The 20,721-nt window shown below is 42.1% G+C and overlaps 1 protein-coding gene across 7 annotated transcripts in view; it reads left to right on the top strand.

Moving 5' to 3' along the window:
* The window catches only part of AHI1 (Abelson helper integration site 1), a 209,137-nt gene that overhangs the window by 171,356 nt on the left and 17,060 nt on the right, over positions 1–20,721 (top strand). For all 7 annotated transcript variants that reach the window (XM_043456928.1, XM_043456931.1, XM_043456929.1 and 4 more), the window contains one exon: positions 751–851. In XM_043456928.1, coding sequence (XP_043312863.1) covers positions 751–851 — 101 coding nt within the window. The remainder of the gene's footprint in view (positions 1–750; positions 852–20,721) is intronic.

Raw genomic sequence — 20,721 nt, 5'->3', positions numbered from 1 at the left:
CTTTTTAGCCTTTTAAAGTTCCCACATAACTTTAGATTTAACACCATACATATAAGTGGATTATACAGATTATAACCTTAGATTATAAGAACCTTAGACTCAACACCATGAGTAGATTCTGTGTCATACATAGTCCAGTCCCATGTTTCTTTCTTTCATACCATATTTGCAAATTATCCTTTCTCCACCTCTTCCTGGCAAAATCCTATTTTTCAGTCTGACAAACCTGCTGCTTTTTCCGTTAAGCTTTTACCATCTCCACGTCAGAATTTGGCTTTGTTACTGTCTCTCTTCAGAACAATATCACACTCTGTTGTATATTGCAGTTCACTGTGAACACATCTGTCTCTGACTAGATTGTAAGCTCCTTGAGAGCAAAGACTGTCCTTGGTCTTCTTCAGATCTCCTCCAGCAGTACCCAGCCGATGATCTTGCATATAGCAGTTTCTCGGTAAATGTGGATTAAGATAAAACGAAATAAGCAGGTGCATGACCACACACATAGTCAGTAAAAATGAGACTTCCTACATTTCTGAAACCTGCTGATCAAGACTTGCAGATCATAAGTTGTGCTCTGGATAACGAAGACTGTGAGGAGCCCTAATGATAAGTGCTGGGTCAGCTTACTGTGGGACCAGGGAAGTGAACAGCAGCGTCATTAATCACATGTCTGCTCCTCTCCACTGTTGTTTTGCCCCCATGGAACGGCGCTCCTCAACCTGATGATGTGAATTCTCTGTTCCATTCTAGCACTCTATCGAGAACTGCCTCCGGAGGTGAAGGAGAGATCCCCTCCTTTAACCCCCAAGGAGAAAGCCAAAGTGGAAAAAGCTTTTCCAGCTCCGCAGAAGGTAAATGTTTTCGAGTATATGCATTCCATGTACTTTAATTTTCACCCTCTCTGGATGAAATGCTACTTCATTTTTCATGCTTATACCCTTCATTGTTTACATTATTATTTCTCCTAATATTGCCACCAACATTATGAAATATATAAGGAAAATATTTATTATAGCCATTTTCCAGATATGGAAACTGAGGACGCTCAGAGAGATTAAAGTAGACCCCCAAGTCACAGCCCAAGTGATAGGATGCGAACCCAAAGTGGAACTTGTGACGTTTAGTGTCACGCTATTTCCACTCAACGCATATTTCTGTAACTGTGATACTGACACTGTCAGCAGCCTCACCTGAGGGTCCACATTTATGCTAAAAAAACATTGGGGCCCACAGAATAAAGATGCTCTATCTTTCTAGAGCATTCCTCTTACTTGTTAGTAATTTTAAATGTTTTCAGGTTAAAATAAATATGGATATATAATCAGCCAGAGAAATGTCATGATTTTTTAGCCTGTGCCATCAACTCCTTAAGGATATCAGGCAGAATTCTGATGCTGGTAGTGCCTTAGTAGAAAAGTTTATAAGCACTGTACCACCGTATATATTACTTATTTAACTTATTATGTGACATTAACTCTTACCTTAGGCTGAGTAACTTTGGTTCTTTTTGACTCCATAAACTGGCAGGCATGTACATATATATTTATATACATATATACATATGTATATATACATATACACATGTACATATATATAAATATACATATATATAAACAAATACCATGTCATGATAGGCTTTCTGACAGTTGACCCTGTCATGTATTTTTCTGCCATTCATTCTGTATTTGTTGAGTGCTTACTTCTGTGCTAACAAGATTGAGTAGCCAAGGTACCTGCTCTTGAGGAGCCTACAGGCTGATGGGTGAGACCTCTGCAAGCAGGTGATTTCAGCAGACTATGGTGGGAGCTATAAAGAAGATGCAACCCTCTAAATATGCCCTAGGGAGTCCAGGAAGAGTTCCCGGAGGAGGTCAGGCTTGAGCTGAGGCTTATAGGGTGAAAAAGGATATGCTAGGTAGATGATCTTAGAAAAAACATTCTAGCAGAGGGAGCAGTTTGGGTAAGGTATGGGATGGGATGGTTGTGTGTAGGGAGCACAGGGCCTGATGGAAAGAAGGATAAGTGAAAATATAGGAGCCAGGCCTAGCATGCTCTGCTCAGATGCTTAGACTGTAGCCTTCAGACAGAGGGGATTCCCTGGAGAAGGACTGACATGTACAGATTTACAGGAGAAAAATACCATTCCGGCGGCAACATGGTGTTTGGATTAGAGGGAGCTGGGAAATTGGTGAAGAAGCCATTGAAAAAAGTACATAAAAACCTGAACTACTAGAGATGGAGGGGAGGTGTTATAAGGTAAATTAGGCAGGATTTTATGATTGATTAGATATGATTAATTAAGTTGGAATCTAGGGTTATGCTAAGACTTATTATACAGCTACATGGATAGTGGTACCACAGAAATAATAAAGGAATAAGGAGAATTTGGGGAGATAGAGAAAGGGAATGGTGGGAGTAGGATGTGATGAGTTGTTATAGATATCTTGATTTGTTAGTGGTGTCTCTAGGGCTCCCAGATAGAAATATTCACTGGGGAGCTAGTAATTCAGGACTGGAATTTGAGAGACGGTAGAGCTTCAGAATAAAATGAGGGCATTAATGTATTCATTGAATTATATGAAGAAAGTTGAAGTTTGTAATAAAGGAGATGGCACAGAGCAAAGAGCTCTGAGAGAAGGCAGCCAAGGACAGAATCCCAGTGGAACACTTAACTAGGACTTAAGGGACAGTCAGGTGAGGGGCTGCCCTGGCGGCTCAGCTGGTAAAGAATCCGCCTGCAATGCGGGAGACCTGGGTTTGATCCCTGGGTTGGGAAGATCCTCTGAAGAAGGGAAAGGCTACCCACTCCAGTATTCTGGCCCGGAGAATTCCATGGACTATATATCCCATGGGGTTGCAAAGAGTTGGACACGACTGAGCGACTTCCACTTTACAGGTGAAGGGAAGAAGATTAACAAAGAATAATCAAAGGAGAAAGAAGGGGAAAAAAGAAGTGGCCTGGAAGCCAGGGGAAAAGAGAGGTTCAAGGAGGGTACAGTCAAGAGTGTCAGAAACAGCCGGTCAGGTAGGGTCTCAGCATGTCGTCACAAGGACCTGGCACGTGAGCACTCGGGTCAGGGACTCACACTACGTGATGAGGGTTGATGGATAGAACAGGCCTCCGCAAGTGAACCTGTGGAAGACATTCCCAGAGCTTCACTCGAAGAAAACAAAAGTCAAGTGGTAGCTGGAGGATGACCTGGTTCCAGGAATGACTTTCTAAATACTGGAATGACATGAAATCATGTCCTAAGTTGTCAAAGCCAAGGGGACAGGTTCACATTGAAGGCAGATAAAGAAAGCACACATGGATCTTAGCAGAAGCAGGAGCTTTCCATTGGAAAGACAGGTTGATAGATTAGTCTTGGCTTAGAGCAATGGTTCTCCACCAAGGGTGATTTTTGCCTCCCAGGACACATCTGGCAACACTTCGAGAAATTTCTGCAAATATCAGCAAGGCGAGAGGTACTACTGATGTCTAGTGGGTGGGGGCCACAGGTGTGACCCCAGGACATCCCCAGGACATAGCATCCCCAGGACAGCCCCCTCCATAAAGGAGTGTTGTCTGGCCGTCCTGAGCATAGAGCATTACCCCTCTAAAATAGGTAAACATAAAAGAGGATACAGGTAAGTCGATAGCGTGGAAGCTTGGAAATTGAGAATATCTCCATGTTCTCCAAAACAGGAAGGAGGGTCTGCTTCCAATGTGAGGGTCATAGGAGTGAGACAGGAAGGATAGTGACTGTGAGAATACCTGTAAGGACAGCAGGAGCAGGGCTCACTGGGGACAAACAAAGAGATTCCTGAGTAGTTCTGAGAGCTACTGTTTGAATACCGTAAAAGCCTTGGTGGCATCTTTCTGTGTTGGGTTTTCCCTCAGTAATCCTCAGCATCTAGGCCTGGCAGTGGAGAAGGCAGATTTGGTCTGATGCATAACTGGAGGTTTTGTGGGTGTGACAGAGAACCAGAGGAGAAGAGACGTGATAGCATTGGTCAATCAATCACAGGAGCGACCCACCACGGAGGATCAGCCAGATCAGAAAGGACGTGGAATGGAGAGAAGACTGGCAGACTTAGCAAGGTTGCAGCAAGCCCCCCACACCCCAGTGGCAGCATAGTGTGAAACAGGAAAGGAATTAACCAACTGAAATGATGACCCATAAATCCAGAAGTCCTTTTGCTTATTTAATCAGATGCCAGGCGGCTCAAAGTTATGATAAATCCACAGCGTTGTGTATAAGGGCTGGAGTGAAATTGAAGGACATGTCATTAGAATTGAGCTGGTCAAGGGATTAGAGTTATTGGTTGGACAGGTTGTTCTCTTGAACATTACAAGAGTTGGGAGGAAGAGGGCACAGATGAACCAGGGGATGAAGTTCTTAATTCTGGTGTACAGCAGATGTTTCAACCTTGGCTTCACATTAAAGTCACCTGAGAAATTAAAAAAAAAAAAGCCTATGTTCACATTCACAGATTGTTTTAATTGGGCTGGAATAGGGCCTTGGCATGGGTAGATTGCAGAAGCTTTCAAGGTGATTTTAATGTACAACCAACATTGAGAACCATTGTGTAAGAGTGACCACACAAAGAGCTGCAAAGATACATAAAGGATGTTATAGCCAGATGTCAAGGTACCCAAGGATGAGTGCTCTTAAGGTGTAACATAACAACCTAAAATCAGCAGCAGAGAGCTAAGAGGAGGCCACTGTTAACTCCAGCCCCCGTGGTTCATGGTTGGCTTATGTGTGAATGAACAGCTTGTGCTGCAGAAAATTGAAACACAAACAATTCTTGGTAAAACTCCAGTTACAAATCCAGCCAGGATTTATGGCAGTGGTTGGCTGTAATAGTATGGGGACCACAGTGGATACAGTTGAAAGGATTGGCATGGAATTTGGCTATGGGCAGATGTCACATGTGTAATAGTATCCATTGTTTGGAATTCACCATATTTGAGAGTTTAGGAAGATGCTAATATAAATTTAACCTAGAGACATACATGCAGCGAAAGCATTTATGACATCGGCATGGAGTCATCGTAACAACTCACAAGATTTGTGGTCTGGGTCAGGAGCTGGGTGAGATGCTGTGAAAGACACTGCCCTTACTTGTGTTGGCTTACTGGTTTTCCCACCTGTGCGTCAGGCTGAACTTTGACTCTGAATCCACCTTAGCGTGTTCCTGCCCAACAACCTTGGGCTCCTTCTCCCTCAGCCAGAGGACTTACAAGGAGCTCCGCCGGCGTCTCACTGGCTGCCTCTTCCTGATGCCCCGGTGCTCCTGTGGAAGGAGGCCTCTTCCCTGCCTCTAAGACTCCCCCGTTCTCACCGTCTGCGCCGCTCCCCTCCTTAGCAGAGCTTACCGGACCGGAGTCTCAGTCTAGACTGTCCTTGATTTTTTAAATTTTGTGTGCCTTGTCTTCTCACAGACTGATCTGCATGCTTGAAATGGACTTTTATATTCATATCCCAACAGACAGTTCTTCAGATACCCCACTTGACCCTTGAGGTCTGCTTCAGGCTATCTCATTTATGGTAGATCCAAAGAACTTGTAGATGTGCATGTAAAACATTTAAAAACATAAATAGGTAGAGGAAGGATGTGTTAGAGGCAAGGAATACATTTAGGGAAAGAAGGAGAAAAATTCTCCTGGAGAAGATGGAGCTCAAATAAGGCTTTAAGGCTTAAGATACAAGGATTTCTTTTGTTGAAGAACATAATTTGATCTACTTTATCTGAATCCACATATTAGACTACCAACGAACCAGTGAAGTTGCTCAGTCGTGTCCGACTCTTTGCAACCCCATGAACTGTAGCCTACCAGGCTCTTCCATCCATGGAATTTTCCAGGCAAGAGCACTGGAGTGCCACATCCTTCTCCAGGGTATCGTCCTGACCCAGGGACTGAACCCACGTCTCCTGCATTGCAGGCAGTCATTTTACCGTCTGAGCCACTAGAATCTTACATATACGTATTTGTGTTCACATGTGGAACATAGCACATGTATAGTTAGATACTGTTTTACGTCCCTTTTGGAGAAAGTATAAAGAATGATCTAAGCTTATGTGAGAAGTCCCCAGGAAATGTTAATGCTGTCCCAGGTAACCAAAATGCCTTGGGTATACTCTTGAGTCATGACGCCAACAGCCAGCCCTTGAGAAATGTGTAACTGGGCTTCCTTAGCACCTGGCATAGTTGCATTTCTTCAGTTTAGTTTCTTTATCAGAGTATGTATGGTTTGATTTTATCAAGATCCTGCCTTATAAACCTACCACAAATTCTATCAGATGTTTAATTTCATGTGCAAGTTTTATTTTTATTATCATATATGAGATAAGTTTTTTTTTCTTAAAAAGAAAAAAAGGACATGAAAACTGATCTCTGATAAGCAACTAGAATTGGGGGCGAGAGTTGCAGAGTGGGTCCTGAGTTCACAGAACTGTAGAATTAGTGACATGGAAGGAACCTTAGAAATGAACCCTGGTGATTCTGGTCAGCTCCTTTTCGTAGATGAGGAAATCAAGATAGACCCAGCAAGGCTATCAGGAGCTCATTCAGAGCAGCCCTGCTGGTCGGAGCCCAGCCTCCTTGCTCTCAGGCCAGTGCCCTCTGCCCTCCACATCTAGGGCGTGTGGGCTTCAGTAGTTTGGTTGCAGCTCCCAGGCTCTGGAGCACAGGCTCAATGGTAGTGGCACCGGGGATTCGTTGCTTTGCAACATGTGGGATCTTCCTGGATCAAGGATCTAACCAATATCTCCTTCATGGGCAAGTGGGTTTTTTACCACTGAGCCACCAGGGAAGCCCTCACGCTGCATTTTTACATCCCTTTTTATGTTTGCTTCACTGTACCCTTTGGTGTACTGTGGTTCATGGGGTTGCAAAGAGTCGGACACGACTGAGCGACTGAACTGAACTGAACCCTTTCTTCACGTGGAAGTCTTTAGAATCATATTGTCTGTACTTCTTAAGGAAAAAAAAAAGGGAAAGAAACCCCTTCAATAGTTTTTTTTTTTTATTATTTCTATTCAAACTATAGAATAAGAAGTAAAATTACACCATTTGGCAGCTGCTAAATCTTCTAAGTCTTTCCAAGTGGAACACACCTGTTGTGTCGCTCAATGTACCAGATACCTTCCAACATTTCATCTGGTTCATTGAAGTGTTGGCAGGTGATGGCAGCATTTGGCTTTTCCTCTGCAAGAGGAGAGGATGCGTCTTGTTCATTACACTCTGCAAATGGCCAGAGATTCCCCAAATTAACATGTACCACAGGAGAATGTGTTCTCAAGCTCATTCCAGAAAACCTTCATTGCAGTGTGCTGTAAATTCACATCTTATAGAAGGAAGACTATCGGTGCTCTCAGGGAGGAAAGCAACTCAGGAGGTTTGAGAAAACAGAAGTGTTGACAACTTTCATTTGTGTTTGTACTGTGAGTTGTTTTTAGGCATTTCACTTTTGCTAGCCTAAGTACTAACCTACATTATTCATGTATCAGTGGAAGAAAGTTGGTGTTAAAGTTCCTTTTGTAAAATGTTTATTTGTACTATAAAAGTAATATATACTCATAGTTTTAAAAATCCAAACAATAGAGAATAGTGTAAATGAAAGATAAAATTCCTTTATCCTGCTAACATTCATGTTTACTCTGCTTCTTGCATACCCTGTTAAAGATGTTATCTGAATATATGAATACATGTCTGTTATGTCAGTTCTTGGTTTTGATGAAACTGGGATCATACTTAATATTTTTATTTCACCAATAATGTATCTTGGACATCTTTTTTTAATTAATTTTTTTGAAGGATCGTTGACATACAGTGTTAGTTTCAGATGTGTGACATGGTGACTCAACATTTAAATATATTATGAAGTGATCACCACAGTAAATCTAGTAACCATCTGTCACTATACAAAATTATTATAATCTTGTTGACTATATTCTTCATGCTGTAACTTATTTATTTCGTAACTAGAATTTTGTGCTTCTTAACCTTTCGCCTGTTTCGCCCATCCCCCCACTCCCCTCCCTTCGACAGTTTGTTCTCTATGTATCTGAGTCTGTTTTTGTTTTGCTTGTTCATTTGTTTTTATCTTTTAGATCCCACATGTAAGGGAAATCATAGGATATTTGTCTTTCTCCGTCTTACTTACTTCTCTTAGCATAATACCCTCTGGATCCATCCATGTTTTCACAAATGGCAAGACTTTATTCTTTTTATGCCCATTATATAAAGCACATCATCTTTGTCCATTCGTCTATCAGTGGACGCTTAGCTTGCTTCGTATCTTGGCTATTGTAAATAATGCTGCAGTGAACGTAGGGATACGTACATTTTTTTGAAATAGTGCTTGTATTTTCTTCAGGTAAATACCCAAAAGTGGAATTGTTGAATTATATGGTAGTTCTCTTTTTAATTTTTTGAGGAACCTCCCCTGCTGTTTTGCCACCGTGGCTCTAAAAATTTACATTCCCATCAGCAGTGCACAGAGGTTTCCTTTTCTCTGCGTCCTTGCCAACACCTGCTATTTTTTGTCTTTTTGAGGAGGCAATTCTGACGGGTGTGAGGTGATATCTCATTGTGATTTTGATTTGCATCATCAGGATGACAACTGATATTGAGCATCTTTTCATATAACTGTTAGCCGTCTGGATGTCTTCTTTGGAAATATATCTGATCAGATCCTTTGCCTCTGCCCATCTTTCAATTGGGTTGTTTGTTTGTTTTTTAGATATTAAGATGCATGTGTTCTTTTGAATATTAACCCCCTATTGGATATATCACCAAACTATTTACTCCCATTCAGGAGGCTGCCTTTTCATTTTGTAAGTGGTTTACCACACTGCAAAAGCTTTTTAGTGAGATGTAATACCATTTGTTAGGCTTTCCAGGTGGCTCAGTGGTAAGGAATCCACGTGCAATGCAGAAGACGTGGGTTTGATCCCTGAGTTGGGGAAGATCCCCTGGAGGAGAAAATAGCAACCCACTCAAGTATTCTTGCCTGGAAAATCCCATGGACAGTGGAGCTTGGTAGGCTACAGTTCATAGGGTCACAGAGAGTCAGATGCGACTGAGCATGTAGTACCTTTGTTAGTTTTTGCTTCTGTTGTCCTTGCCTGAGGAAACAGACCCAAAAATATCACTAAGACCCACATCAGAGTGTTTACTGCCAGTATTCTCTTTAAGGTTTTATGGTTTCAGGGCTTACATTTATAAGTCTTGAGTTCATTTTGAGTTTATTTTTTTAATAAAAATATCTAGGTATCTGTTCTTATTACCACAGGTAATTCTGTTCTTTTTATACTTTCAAGATACTGAAATATCCAGTTATCTTTTTTTTAATACCTAAAATGCCCAGGTTTTTCTTTAAATTTCTGAAAGTGCTTAGTTTTCTTCTTTTTTTTTAATTTCTAAAAAATGAAACCTATGATAAAAGAGTGCCTTCTAATTTCAGTAAATTTTCAATGTTAACACAACCAATTATGTTTTTATGTAAGTGCCAGGCATATAGTAACAGTTATGCATAGGAATATTAGATTATTTCTATGAATGTGGAGAAATTACTGTGATGTTTTATGTCTTTCTCTAAAAACTCATTAAATGAATAAGTTATTATTTTATTCCCAGATAATTGTTAAAATATCCATCATAGCTCATCTCTTCATGAGAGAAAGCTGTTTTAATTAATTTCAAAATTTTACTTTAGCATATAGAGTCAGAGAGAGCAGGCTTGGTTAATTCAGAAGAGCTGACTTCCAAACTGAACTGCATACTCCAGTTCTATTCAGAAACAGCTGTTTTCTTGTCTAGTCCAAAATAAGAACAGAGAACCCCAAAGCATCAGATAACTCCTTGGTAGTTCCTCTTCCAGCCAAACACATGCACACGAAATTTTACATTGATAATTCTGTCAACCTATCAGGAAAATAGTAGGCAGTGAATAAGTTGCTTTCAGTTTACATGTTTGTGCCTTACTCTACAAAATATCTAACTTTTATTTACCCTTTTCATCCCCAGAGTAGACTGTTTTTTAAAGCCTGGATTAATTATGCTCTGTATCACTATTTTTAAAAATCACTTCATATAGAAAAAAATTTTCCGTTTATTTCTCCTTGTAACAGAAGTATATCCATATTATTCTTAAACATAGGAATTATATGATTTTACTACTGTGTTGATGTCCAACAGCAAATTTATGGTAGACAGTGGTAGATTTTTCCAGCTACCTAAAAGTTAGTTAATATACACTAAATCATTGAATACAATCATGATTATTATTACCTTCTTACTAATACTAAAGAAAAAAATCAATTTACATATTTTTCACTTTAGTAATTCATTTATCAAAGAAAATACAGTTGATTAAACCTCTAACTTATTATATCAGACAGATAAAAATTACTATATGCTTGATTCACTTTAAAATTCAGGGAATACTTGAACTTTTCTTTATCTGAAGAGAACTAAGTCAAAATTTTAACTTATAAGTAAATTTAAAAAAAATAAGTAAATAAGCGTTCAAGTGCTTGTTAGTGTCACATAAAGAATCTCAGTGCAGACACTGATATTTCTTTTTGTCTCCATAATTTGGTTCAATAACTTATAAATATTTAAAGGAAAAATATGTCAATTTTTTTTAAAAAGTGTTATTTACATTTGAAGAATATATTTAGTCTAGAGAGATACGATGCCCTGCAAAGAAAGCGAGTGGATGACTTCGGGTGGTTCAGTGGATGAGAATCTACCTGTCAATGCTGGGGACACGTGTTCGATCCCTGGTCTGGGAAGAGCCCACATGCCACGAGGCAGCTAAGCCGGTGGGCCGCGGCTGCTGGAGCCCATGGGCCTAGAGCCTGCACACCGGTGAGAAGCCCGTGCACCACGATGAAGAGCAGCCCTTACTTACCTCAATCTGAGAAAGCGAGCACACAGTCGCAAAGGCCCGGAGCAGCCAAAAATAAATACATAAATGATTTTGAAAAAGCATTAAAAAAAAAGGAAAGTGAGTGGGATCCCCCGTGATATTACAGCAGCAGAGACAGCGTGAGTCTCCTCACAAGCACAGATTGCACTCCCAGTAATAAAGTCCCTAAACGTTCTCCACAGAGGAACTCTAACAACCTCCAGAATCTCTCTTGGCCTGCAAGAACCCGTGAAATCCTAGCTCTGTTGAAGGTCTGTAACACGTTTGCTACTCATTCCCCTCCCGCGCCTTCTCATCAGGCGCCGTCCGTGACGACGGCCACTCAGCCTGTGTCTCTTCCCCTGCAGCTCTGGTGCTTGCTGTTTGGGGCAGTTCCCCTGCGTGTTTCCAGGATCCTGTTACCTTCCACAGAGTGAGGCCCCACAAACTCCTTGTCCTCTCAGTTTCTCTTTCCTTGACAATTGCCAGTGGTTTTAGTCTCAACCCCCCAAAGTAAGTTTGGGGAATATTTCATTTTCTTGAGGGCTTCCCTGGTAGCTCAGCTGATAAAGAATCCACCTGCAATGTAGGTGGTTCGATTCTTGGGTTGAGAAGATCTGCTGGTTCAATTCTTGGGTTGGGAAGATCCGCTGGAGAAGGGATAGGCTACCCACTCCAATATTCTTGGGCTTCCCTGGGGGCTCAGCTGGTAAAGAATCCGCCTGCAGTGTGGGAGACCTGGGTTCGATCCCTGGGTAGGGAAGAGTCCCTGGAAAAGGGCGGATGGCTGTCCACCCCAGTATTCTGGCCTGGAGGATTCCATGGACAGAGGAGCCTGGCGGGCTACAGTTCAAGGGTCACAAAGAGTCGAACATGACTCCGTGACTTTCACTCTCACTTTTCACTTTCATTTTCTTTGATTGTCTTCCTAACTCTCATCGCTTAAAATGTGTACAAAATAATGTAAGGGCAAAGTTGTTTTGCCGTGTAGCAACCCACTGATTATTCATCTGGTTTGAGTCTGAGCCCATCCTCTATCGTATCTCATTTTCTTATACAAATCTTCCATGAAAACTTAGTTTAGAGAATAATATAAATTCTCAATAAAGTCTTCATAATTGTTTCAATAAACCATTGATAAGTATTTGAAGGACTCTTTCATAATTCTGAGAAGGCAGGTTTAGATTCTAATCTTTGAACAATGAGACACATCATCAAAATATAAAATACATGATGCTGTACCGGGTGAAACCAATGTTCTTCTTGGCCCACATTTTCTCTGACAGTGACTTTAAGGTCTGTTTGATAGCATAATATAGTATTTGCTCTCCATGATGACATTTTCAAAAGTTAACCATAACATCCCTCTTATAATCTATTACAGATCTAAATTTTGAAAGATGTCATTGGGAAAACATCCCACCAGTCATCCCAAGTTGTAAATTACCCTTTAGATAGTGGCAGAGTTGGTTGCTATCACTCCCCATGTCTTCTGACTTGACGGTCAGCGTGACCTTTGTTCCGGAAGTTCTCTGATACCCTAACTCTGCTGTCCTCTTGTTCTGTCAGGCACTCCAGTGCTTCTCAGCCTTGGCACCGTTGGCATTTGGAGCTAGATAATTCTTTGTTCAGAGGGAATGTGTTGTGCATTGTAGGATGTTGAGCAGCCTTCCTGGCCTCTACCCTTTAGATGCCAGAAGTACTAACCCCCTCCAGTTGTGACAATCAAAAGTGTCTTTCAGACATTTCCCTGGGGATCGAAATTACCCCACCCACACCCCACAGCTGAAAGCTGCAAGCTGCTCTATTTTAATGGATATATATATATTTTGTATACATATGATTATGTGTGTTTTTCCTCAAATTACGATTCTGATTTTAAGATCTCGATAAGGAAACTTTGCATTTATTTTCCCACTGCCTGCAAGTATGTAAGTGGTGTTGTTGGAGTTACATACTACACAACTTAAAAACAACAGCTTCAAATAAAGATGTTTCCAGGTATGTGAGGCTCAGCGTGATGAATGTATATGAAGTGTGTCAATTGAATTTAGATGTCACTTGACTACCGTTTATTTCCTTTGCTTAAGAAACTTGGCTGAATGCTAATCTTTACCTAAGCTGTGGAAAATTAACTATTTGCTAATGTTCTTATTGTTGCCCTCTCCTCTGGCTCATAAGGTTCGATCCCTGGGTCAGGAAGATCCCCTGGAGAAGGAAAGGGCTATCCCTTAGGTGTTTTTGCTGGGAGAATTCCATGGACATTGGAGCCTGGAGGGCTGTAGTCTATGGAGTCACAAAGAGTCAGACTTGACTAAACACACACAAAAACATTGTTCTTAATTGTTACTACTTAGCAATCCCAATAACTTGATCGTGGTTGTCCCTGATTTTAACATGGTTCTCCAAGTTGACATAGAAAGGGAAGAGTCTTTCTCTATTTGAATGTCTTTTTTTTATTCTCACAAACCATGTGTACAATGAAAGCCCTCTGAACATATTGGAACAGATTTGTTTTTTATCACTCTCTTGCCAAACGTTTTTGCACTTGATGAGTCTTTTCTTTCCTTTACTTCTGTTTCTGCTTTCCTGTTACTTTGGGTGTGTTTAAATAGCACCCTCCTACCCACTGCTATATCTCCTAAGAAAGAGAGAGGGTGTTTGATCAACCTGCAAAGGTTGGCATCTCCCTTATAAGAAAATGCTCTCTCCCGCCAACTTGCAGAATCACTGACTGAAAAGCAGTCTCGATCCCAAGATCACAGTGGAAAACAGGCCTGGGCTGAGACCATGAAGGTCTTGCCCTGTCCTTAAACTCACTGGCAGGCACAGGTCTAAACTGCACTTCAGATTGAATTTTTCCATGTGAATCATCTTCTTATATGGGTCACATTTTTTATCACAACTTTTGTAATTACCTCAAATACCATGTATATTTACTTAGTCTGCTACAGTCAATAAATGCGTACCTTATAAATGTCAAAAAAAAAAAAAAAAGTGTGGTTTTTGCTTGGGTATACGTGGTTCAAGAAGACAACAAAAGAACAAATTTAAAAGCAGCATGACCAAGCAGTTGTGTTTAAACTGACATGAACAGATACACATATGTACACGTACTGAGATAATGAGGAAGGGGGATGAGGAATAAGACTGAGGTGCAGAGGGCCAGCTGGAACCTCCATTTGTGCAGAGAAATCTTTCTCCCATAATCTTGTAGCATATTGTTTGTCTCTCACCACATTTATCACCTGCTTCCTTAGTGCCAAGTCATCTATACGTATATTTGCCCTCAATAAATTATGAGCCTGATAGTTACTGTGTCTGTTTAATGTTGCTTGTTGGGAGGGAACTTGAACTCCTTGATGGATAGTGCTGGTAAGAATTGAGAGTCCAACCAGAGGAAGGGAAGAAGGCAAGAAAGAGAGGAGACCATTGAGATCACAGCAATCCATACTTACCGGCTACTAAGCCAGGTCAACTTCATATACACCAGTCAGAAATTAGCCCTGAGCTCTCCAACCCCTGCAGACTACTGATTTGATATATGCTAGAGTAATAGTTCTTAAACTGCTGGGCTTCAGAATCTCCCTGGGCACTTGTTTTAAATTACCAGTGCCCAGACTCTACCCTAAATGTGCTAATCTTTGCAAGATGATCCTTTACATTTCTGAAGGCTCCTTTGTAGTCACAGAGTTACGGAATTTGCCAGAGAATGTTCTTCCAGCCTCATCTGTGGAATAACGTATCTACTTCAGGCTCTTTGACCTTTGGGTATAAACTTCCAGTTGACCTGACTGAATGGAAGGCATCTATAAGCCCTTACACACAGCCATGTGAGACTAACGGGAATCACCTTTCCAACATCTGTGTTCCTCCTGAGGTCCCCACCCTAGTACTGTACATATAGGATATTCTCAATGAATGATTATATTTGATTGAGACAGAGCTCCCCAACACTTCACACATTTGTCAAGGAATAAGATTATGAAAGGTAGCAACTAAGACTATAAATAAAATAGTAATATAAGTAAAATAGTAATAAGTAATAAGTAAAATAGTAATCTGGTGGGTGCACAGAAGCCATGCTGGAAACTACACAGTCAGTTCTCATTTACAGTGCTTATGTTCTATAAATTCACCATAAACACTGAATTACTGAATTCTAAACCAGAGCTCCTAGAGCAAATGCAGGATTCGGTTCTTGAGAGCCTCTGGTCACAAGATTTTTCGTCAACCCACCAATACGTAACTTTGTTTTATATGTATGTCAGTCTAAAAACACTTCATCTAATATAGGCAAGTTGTGAAAATTGACCTCATGGAGTACAACGTGCACCTGAACAAAGCCCGACTAGCACACGAGCTTCATCCGTGAGGCCCCTCAGCCCTGTTGCACTTAGTCACATGGGTCAGCACTTCAACAATAGGCTTAGGGTTCCTTTAAAACGGCAGAATCACCAACAAGAAGCACAGAAATGTGAAAAGCATGTCACTGAATAGGTCAGCAGAAGGACACCTGTTGTCTGTATGAGAACTGACCCCATGAGCCAGAGCGCTAGAAACACGCCAGGGCATCGGGAGGTTCTCATGTTCCTCCCGCATCGGGAACATGGGCACTGGGCAGCTCACGGGCATCCCCGCTCTGCGCCAGGGCATGATCTCAGCTGCAAGAGCACCACACAGGTTGATTTGGAGATTACAAATGTTAGCGAGTAGGAAAATTTGCAAGTAGGGATCCACAAATAATGAGGATTAGCTGCATTTTGAAACTTTATTAACAGTACGAGCTCAGTCGCTTCAGACTCTTTGCAACCCCATGGACCGTAGCTTGCCAGGTTCCTCTATCCATGGGATTTTCCAGGCAAGAATACTGGAGTGGGTTGCCATGCCCTTCTCCAGGGAATCTTCCCTACCCAGGGATCAAACCCACGTCTCCGGCATCTCCTGCATTGCAGTCTGATTCTTTTAACACTGAGCACTAGGGAGGAAAAAAAAAACTCTGAGCACCAGGGAAGCCACTAAAAGTACATAGTCATTTTATAAAACCTGTTAATCTTTATAGTAAAGATGGAGACAGAAAAGGTCAGGCATAGGGTCAAACAGAAAAATGTAACCTACAACTCCAGCATGGCTCATGTATATGACTTTTGTCTTCTATTCTTGTCTTCCCTTTTGGATGTAAATAAAAGAGCTAAAAGTTCCTTGAAGGCAGGTGTCTCATTTAAATTTGAATTCCCAGCATCTAGCACAAAGCAGGTATTCAATAAATGCTTATTGAATGAAAGATCAGATAAAGTGGAGCGGCTGTACTGAGGTATGTATTAATCTTCCAAATCAGACCTGACCCTGTCCGGCATCAGCAGTGATGATGTAGCTCATAAGCAGATGGTCAGCAGTGTGCAGAGGGCCGCAGTGGGCTTGATAAAACTGCCGTGTCTCCCTCAGTCTCCCCGTTGCCTTCCCACATCACTCATCTAGGAAATAGTTTGGTCCCAAAAGAGGCAGTGGCTGACTCAAACGATTCTTTAGTTTGTAGAATTTTTCTTAAGAGGGAGGAGGTGGCATTCTGATGTTTCCTGTCTTCTTGGTTATCTGCCATTGGTTTATTTTTTTTAAATTAATTAACTTTTATTTACTTTTGGCCATGCTGGCTCTTCTTTGCATCTCAAGCTTTTTCTCTAGTTGCAGTGAGAGGGGGTTTTTCTCTGATTGCGGTGTGTGGGCTTCTCATTGCTTGGCTTCTCTTGCTGCAAAGCACGGGCTCCAGGCACTTGGGCTTTAGTAGTTGCAACATATGTGCTCAGTAGTTGCGGCTCCCTAGAGCACAGACTCACTACTTGTGGGGCACAGCATGTGGGATCTTCCTGGACCAGGGATCAAACCAGTGTCTCCTGCATTGGCAGGTGGATTCTTTACCACTGAGCCACCAGGGAAGCCTCTGCCGTCAGTTTTCACTTTCCCCAAACCAGCTCTTAGACCACCAGGAAATAGATGCATGAAGGCAGCAGTCATTTAGCAGTTTGATGTCTTGTCATGCACATGAATGGCTCTTCAAGTGTGTGACTTGGCATACAGGTCTTCCCAGTGCCCAGCCCTGAGAGTAAACCAGTTGTCCATTTCTTTCACTTCTCTGGAATCTTATCATTACTTAAGAAAAGCACCTAATTGTGGTGGTTATCTCTGTGTCGTATTTGATTCCCCGCCTGAGTGAGGCCTGTGGTCTTGATCGTCTTTTTGTTTTCCTGACTGACTCCCTACCCCGTTCTTTACAGAGCCTGCTCAAAATAAGGTCCACACTCCTCAGACTTACAACAGGCTGACTTGGTGCTTTCTCTGCGTTTCTGTTACTTCCCCTTCCTTCTCTAGTGGCTTTCAGATCTCAAAGAAAGATGTACCCTCCTTTCTACGGCTGACCTCTCCACTTGTATTTTGGGTCATTTTCCCCTCCCACGTCCTTCTGGCCCTCACCCCACCAGCGATCTGCATCCTCACCCCTCCACCCCTTTGGCGTCTTTGCTTATTCATTTAGTACACATACATTGAATGCCCACTGTTGTCCCGTGGAACTGTGGTAGCATGTAGTCTGGGTAGTGTGGTGGTGAATTAAACAGAAAAGGTCCCTCACCTTACAGAACTTACAGCCTGATGAGTGAAAGTAACTGTAATTAATGAGTCATAAAACTAAACATAAGCAGTGAAAGGACTGAAGGGAAGCTGTGAGGCCTTGTGGTGAGAAGTGGATGGGTTAGTTTTTATGCAGGGCAGAGGCGGGGAGGCCAGGAGGATACATTTGAGGCATTAGAAACAGCTTGTGCAGAAGCCCTCAAGTGGTCAAAAGTGCTCCTCAGAGAAACTGAAAAACCAGCTGGTCCCTTCAAATAGTTTTTTGTTGTTTTTTTTTTTTTCTGGAGCAGAATTTTTTTTTTAAGTAAACTTTTAATTTTGTATTGGGGTATAGCATATTAAAAAGCAGAGACATTACTTTGCCAACAAAGGTCCGTCTGGTCAAGGCTATGGTTTTTCCAGTGGTCATGTATGGATGTGAGAGTTGGACTGTGAAGAAAGCTGAGCGCAGAAAAATTAATGCTTTTGAACTGTGGTGTTGGAGAAGACTCTTGAGAGGCCCTTGGACTGCAAGGAGATCCAACCAGTCCATCCTAAAGGAGCTCAGTCCTGGGTGTTCATTGGAAGGACTGATGCTGAAGCTGAAACTCCAGTACTTTGGGCACCTCATGTGAAGAGTTGACTCATTGGAAAAGACCCTGATGCTGGGAGGGATTGGGGGCAGGAGGAGAAGGGGACGACAGAGGATGAGATGGCTGGATGGCATCACTGACACGATGGACATGAGTTTGAGTAAACTACAGGAGTTGGTGATGGACAGGGAGGCCTGGCGTGCTGCAATTCATGGGGTTGCAGAGTCGGACACGACTGAGCAACTGAACTGAACTGATAGCCAGGAAGATCCCCTGGAGAAGGGAATGGCAACCCACCCCAGTGTTCTTACCTGGAGAATTCCATGGATAGAGGAATCTGATGGGCTACAGTCCTTGGGGTCACAGAGTTGGATGCGACAGACTGACAGACGGACACATAGCCAGTTAACAACATCATGATAGTTTGGTGACATTGAAGAATGAAGGTGAAGGATGAAGGGACTTGGCCATACACGTATCCCTGCTCCCCCAAACTCCCCTCCCATCCAGACTGCCACATAACATCGAACATAGTTCCATGTGCTGTATTGCAGGTCCTTGTTGGTTATGCATTTAAATAAAACTGTGTGTGTGTCCATCCCATATTATTAATACTTTGGCATTTCAGGTGTATCAAATTCTACATCTGTAACCCTAGCTCCTGTTCAGAATTGTATTTCTAGTCACCTGGAAATTTTCACACAGATTTCACATAGGGCTTCCATGGTGGCTCAGACAGTAAAGAATCCACCTGCAATGCGGGAGACCTGGGTTCGATCCCTGGGTTGGGGAGATCCCCTGGAGAAGGGAAGGTCTAACCACCCCAGTATTCTGGCCTGCAGATTCATTCACATAGATACCATTCTGGAATCTCTGGTCCAATATGCCCAAAACCAAATGCATTTTTAAAAGCCCAATTTTTTCCTGTCTCCCCCAGTGTGTAAGTGGAATCATCATCTACCTTCACCTTTAAGTAAGGAGTTCTCTCTCTCTCGAAAGAACAAATAGTTTAAAGAACAAAAACATCAGGTGTTTTTGCAGCATAGTAGTCTAAGTGTTTTGATAGATTTCTATATGTAATGCAGGAAAATAAATAGAACTGGCCCCTGACCTAAGCTTAATGAGGTCAGGAAATGCTTTCCAATGGGGTTGATTTCTAAATTGAGTTTTATGGGAGGAAGGGCATTCCAGGAAGACTGAACAAATACTAAGGCATGCCACACAGGCTATCACAAATATTTCATCATGGCTGGAGCCTAGGATACAGAGTTAAAAACAGGTAGAGCTGAACCCACATAAGGGGACAGGATCAAGAAGGTCCTCATATGGCATGTTAAGCAGCTGGATTTGATCCTGAAGGCACTCGTGAGCCACTGAAAGATTTAAAACATGGCGGATGGCATGATCAAGTCAGTTCTTTCAAAAACTCTTTCTAGAAGGTCTGAGGCTAGAAGAAGGAAAATAAAAGCAGTACTGTATAAGACCAAGAAAGACTGTTGTATCAATCCAAACCAAGCATAATGAGAAAGTATGCTGTGACAAAACCCACATGAGGGAAAAGGAACAGTCTGAGTTTCTAAGGTGACCACCTGTGAGAAGAAAAGGGGGCTCCACTGTGAGAGGCACAGCGGTCCGTACCTGTGTGGCGGCCACTGCAGCAGGGCCGCTGAGCCCTCAGACTGTGAGATAGTTCGGAGGCAAAGGGATGGTTCCAAGCCTACTTTCAGAAAAACTACGTACCTGCAAGATTTGCTGAAAACTAATGAAACTGCCAAATCATTTTGAAGAAAGTTGGAGATTGAGGTTCAGGGTATTGATTTGGAAGTCGTTGGCATAAACATATGGGTTGAATCCATGGGAACAGAGGAGAATCCGGAAGGAAAGGACAAAGACTAGAATGCGTGAAGAGGCGCAGTTATTTTGAAGTGTGCGCTGCCGGAGAGGAGCCTGGGAAGGATGATGCGAAACAGCCCCCAACCCCTGCCTGGGGAGGCCAGCAGCTCCCATACCCCAGTCTTTACTGCACTATTCACCTGCCTACCAGAAGTACACTGTTTTCTGTTCCTAATATAGAAGTCGAGTCATGTGATTTATCAGCTCAGAAATCTTAGTTGGTGCTCTGTTTGCCTTTAAAGTCCAAATCTCTTAAGTTTTAATCTAGCTCTCATCCTTCAACGTTTGAATAGACGTTCTGACCAGTTTTTCCTCATCTCCCAAATCATCCTCCTTGAGCACACCCCCTTGCACACACAAAGCCTCCAGCCTCTGCTTACCCCAGTTTCTCCAACTGTATAGTTTTTGCACCACTCCAGTGATCACAGTTTCAATTTATTCCTTAGGAGTTAGCTAAATGTTTCCTCCTCTGAAGCCTCCAGTTGCAATTCAGGGCTTCTGTTCTTTTATATCTGCACATTTCTTTTCTCTTTATTGTAATATGGGTCTTCCTCTGCCTCATTGCTTATCTCCATGCCTTTCCCTGTTAGAGTATAAGATATTCGAACCGGCTTAGCTTTGCATCTCCAGGGTGTGTAGTATACTCCTTGCCCCTAGAGTGGCATTCTGTTAAGTATTTGGCATAACATCTTACAGAAAAGCCCAAACTTTTTGGCCAACTCAATATT

Source organism: Cervus canadensis, chromosome 33, assembly GCF_019320065.1.
Source record: "Cervus canadensis isolate Bull #8, Minnesota chromosome 33, ASM1932006v1, whole genome shotgun sequence".
Classification (NCBI taxonomy): domain Eukaryota; kingdom Metazoa; phylum Chordata; class Mammalia; order Artiodactyla; family Cervidae; genus Cervus; species Cervus canadensis.
Note: the sequence above shows the minus strand (reverse complement) of the source record. Positions and strands in the feature narration are given on the sequence as shown.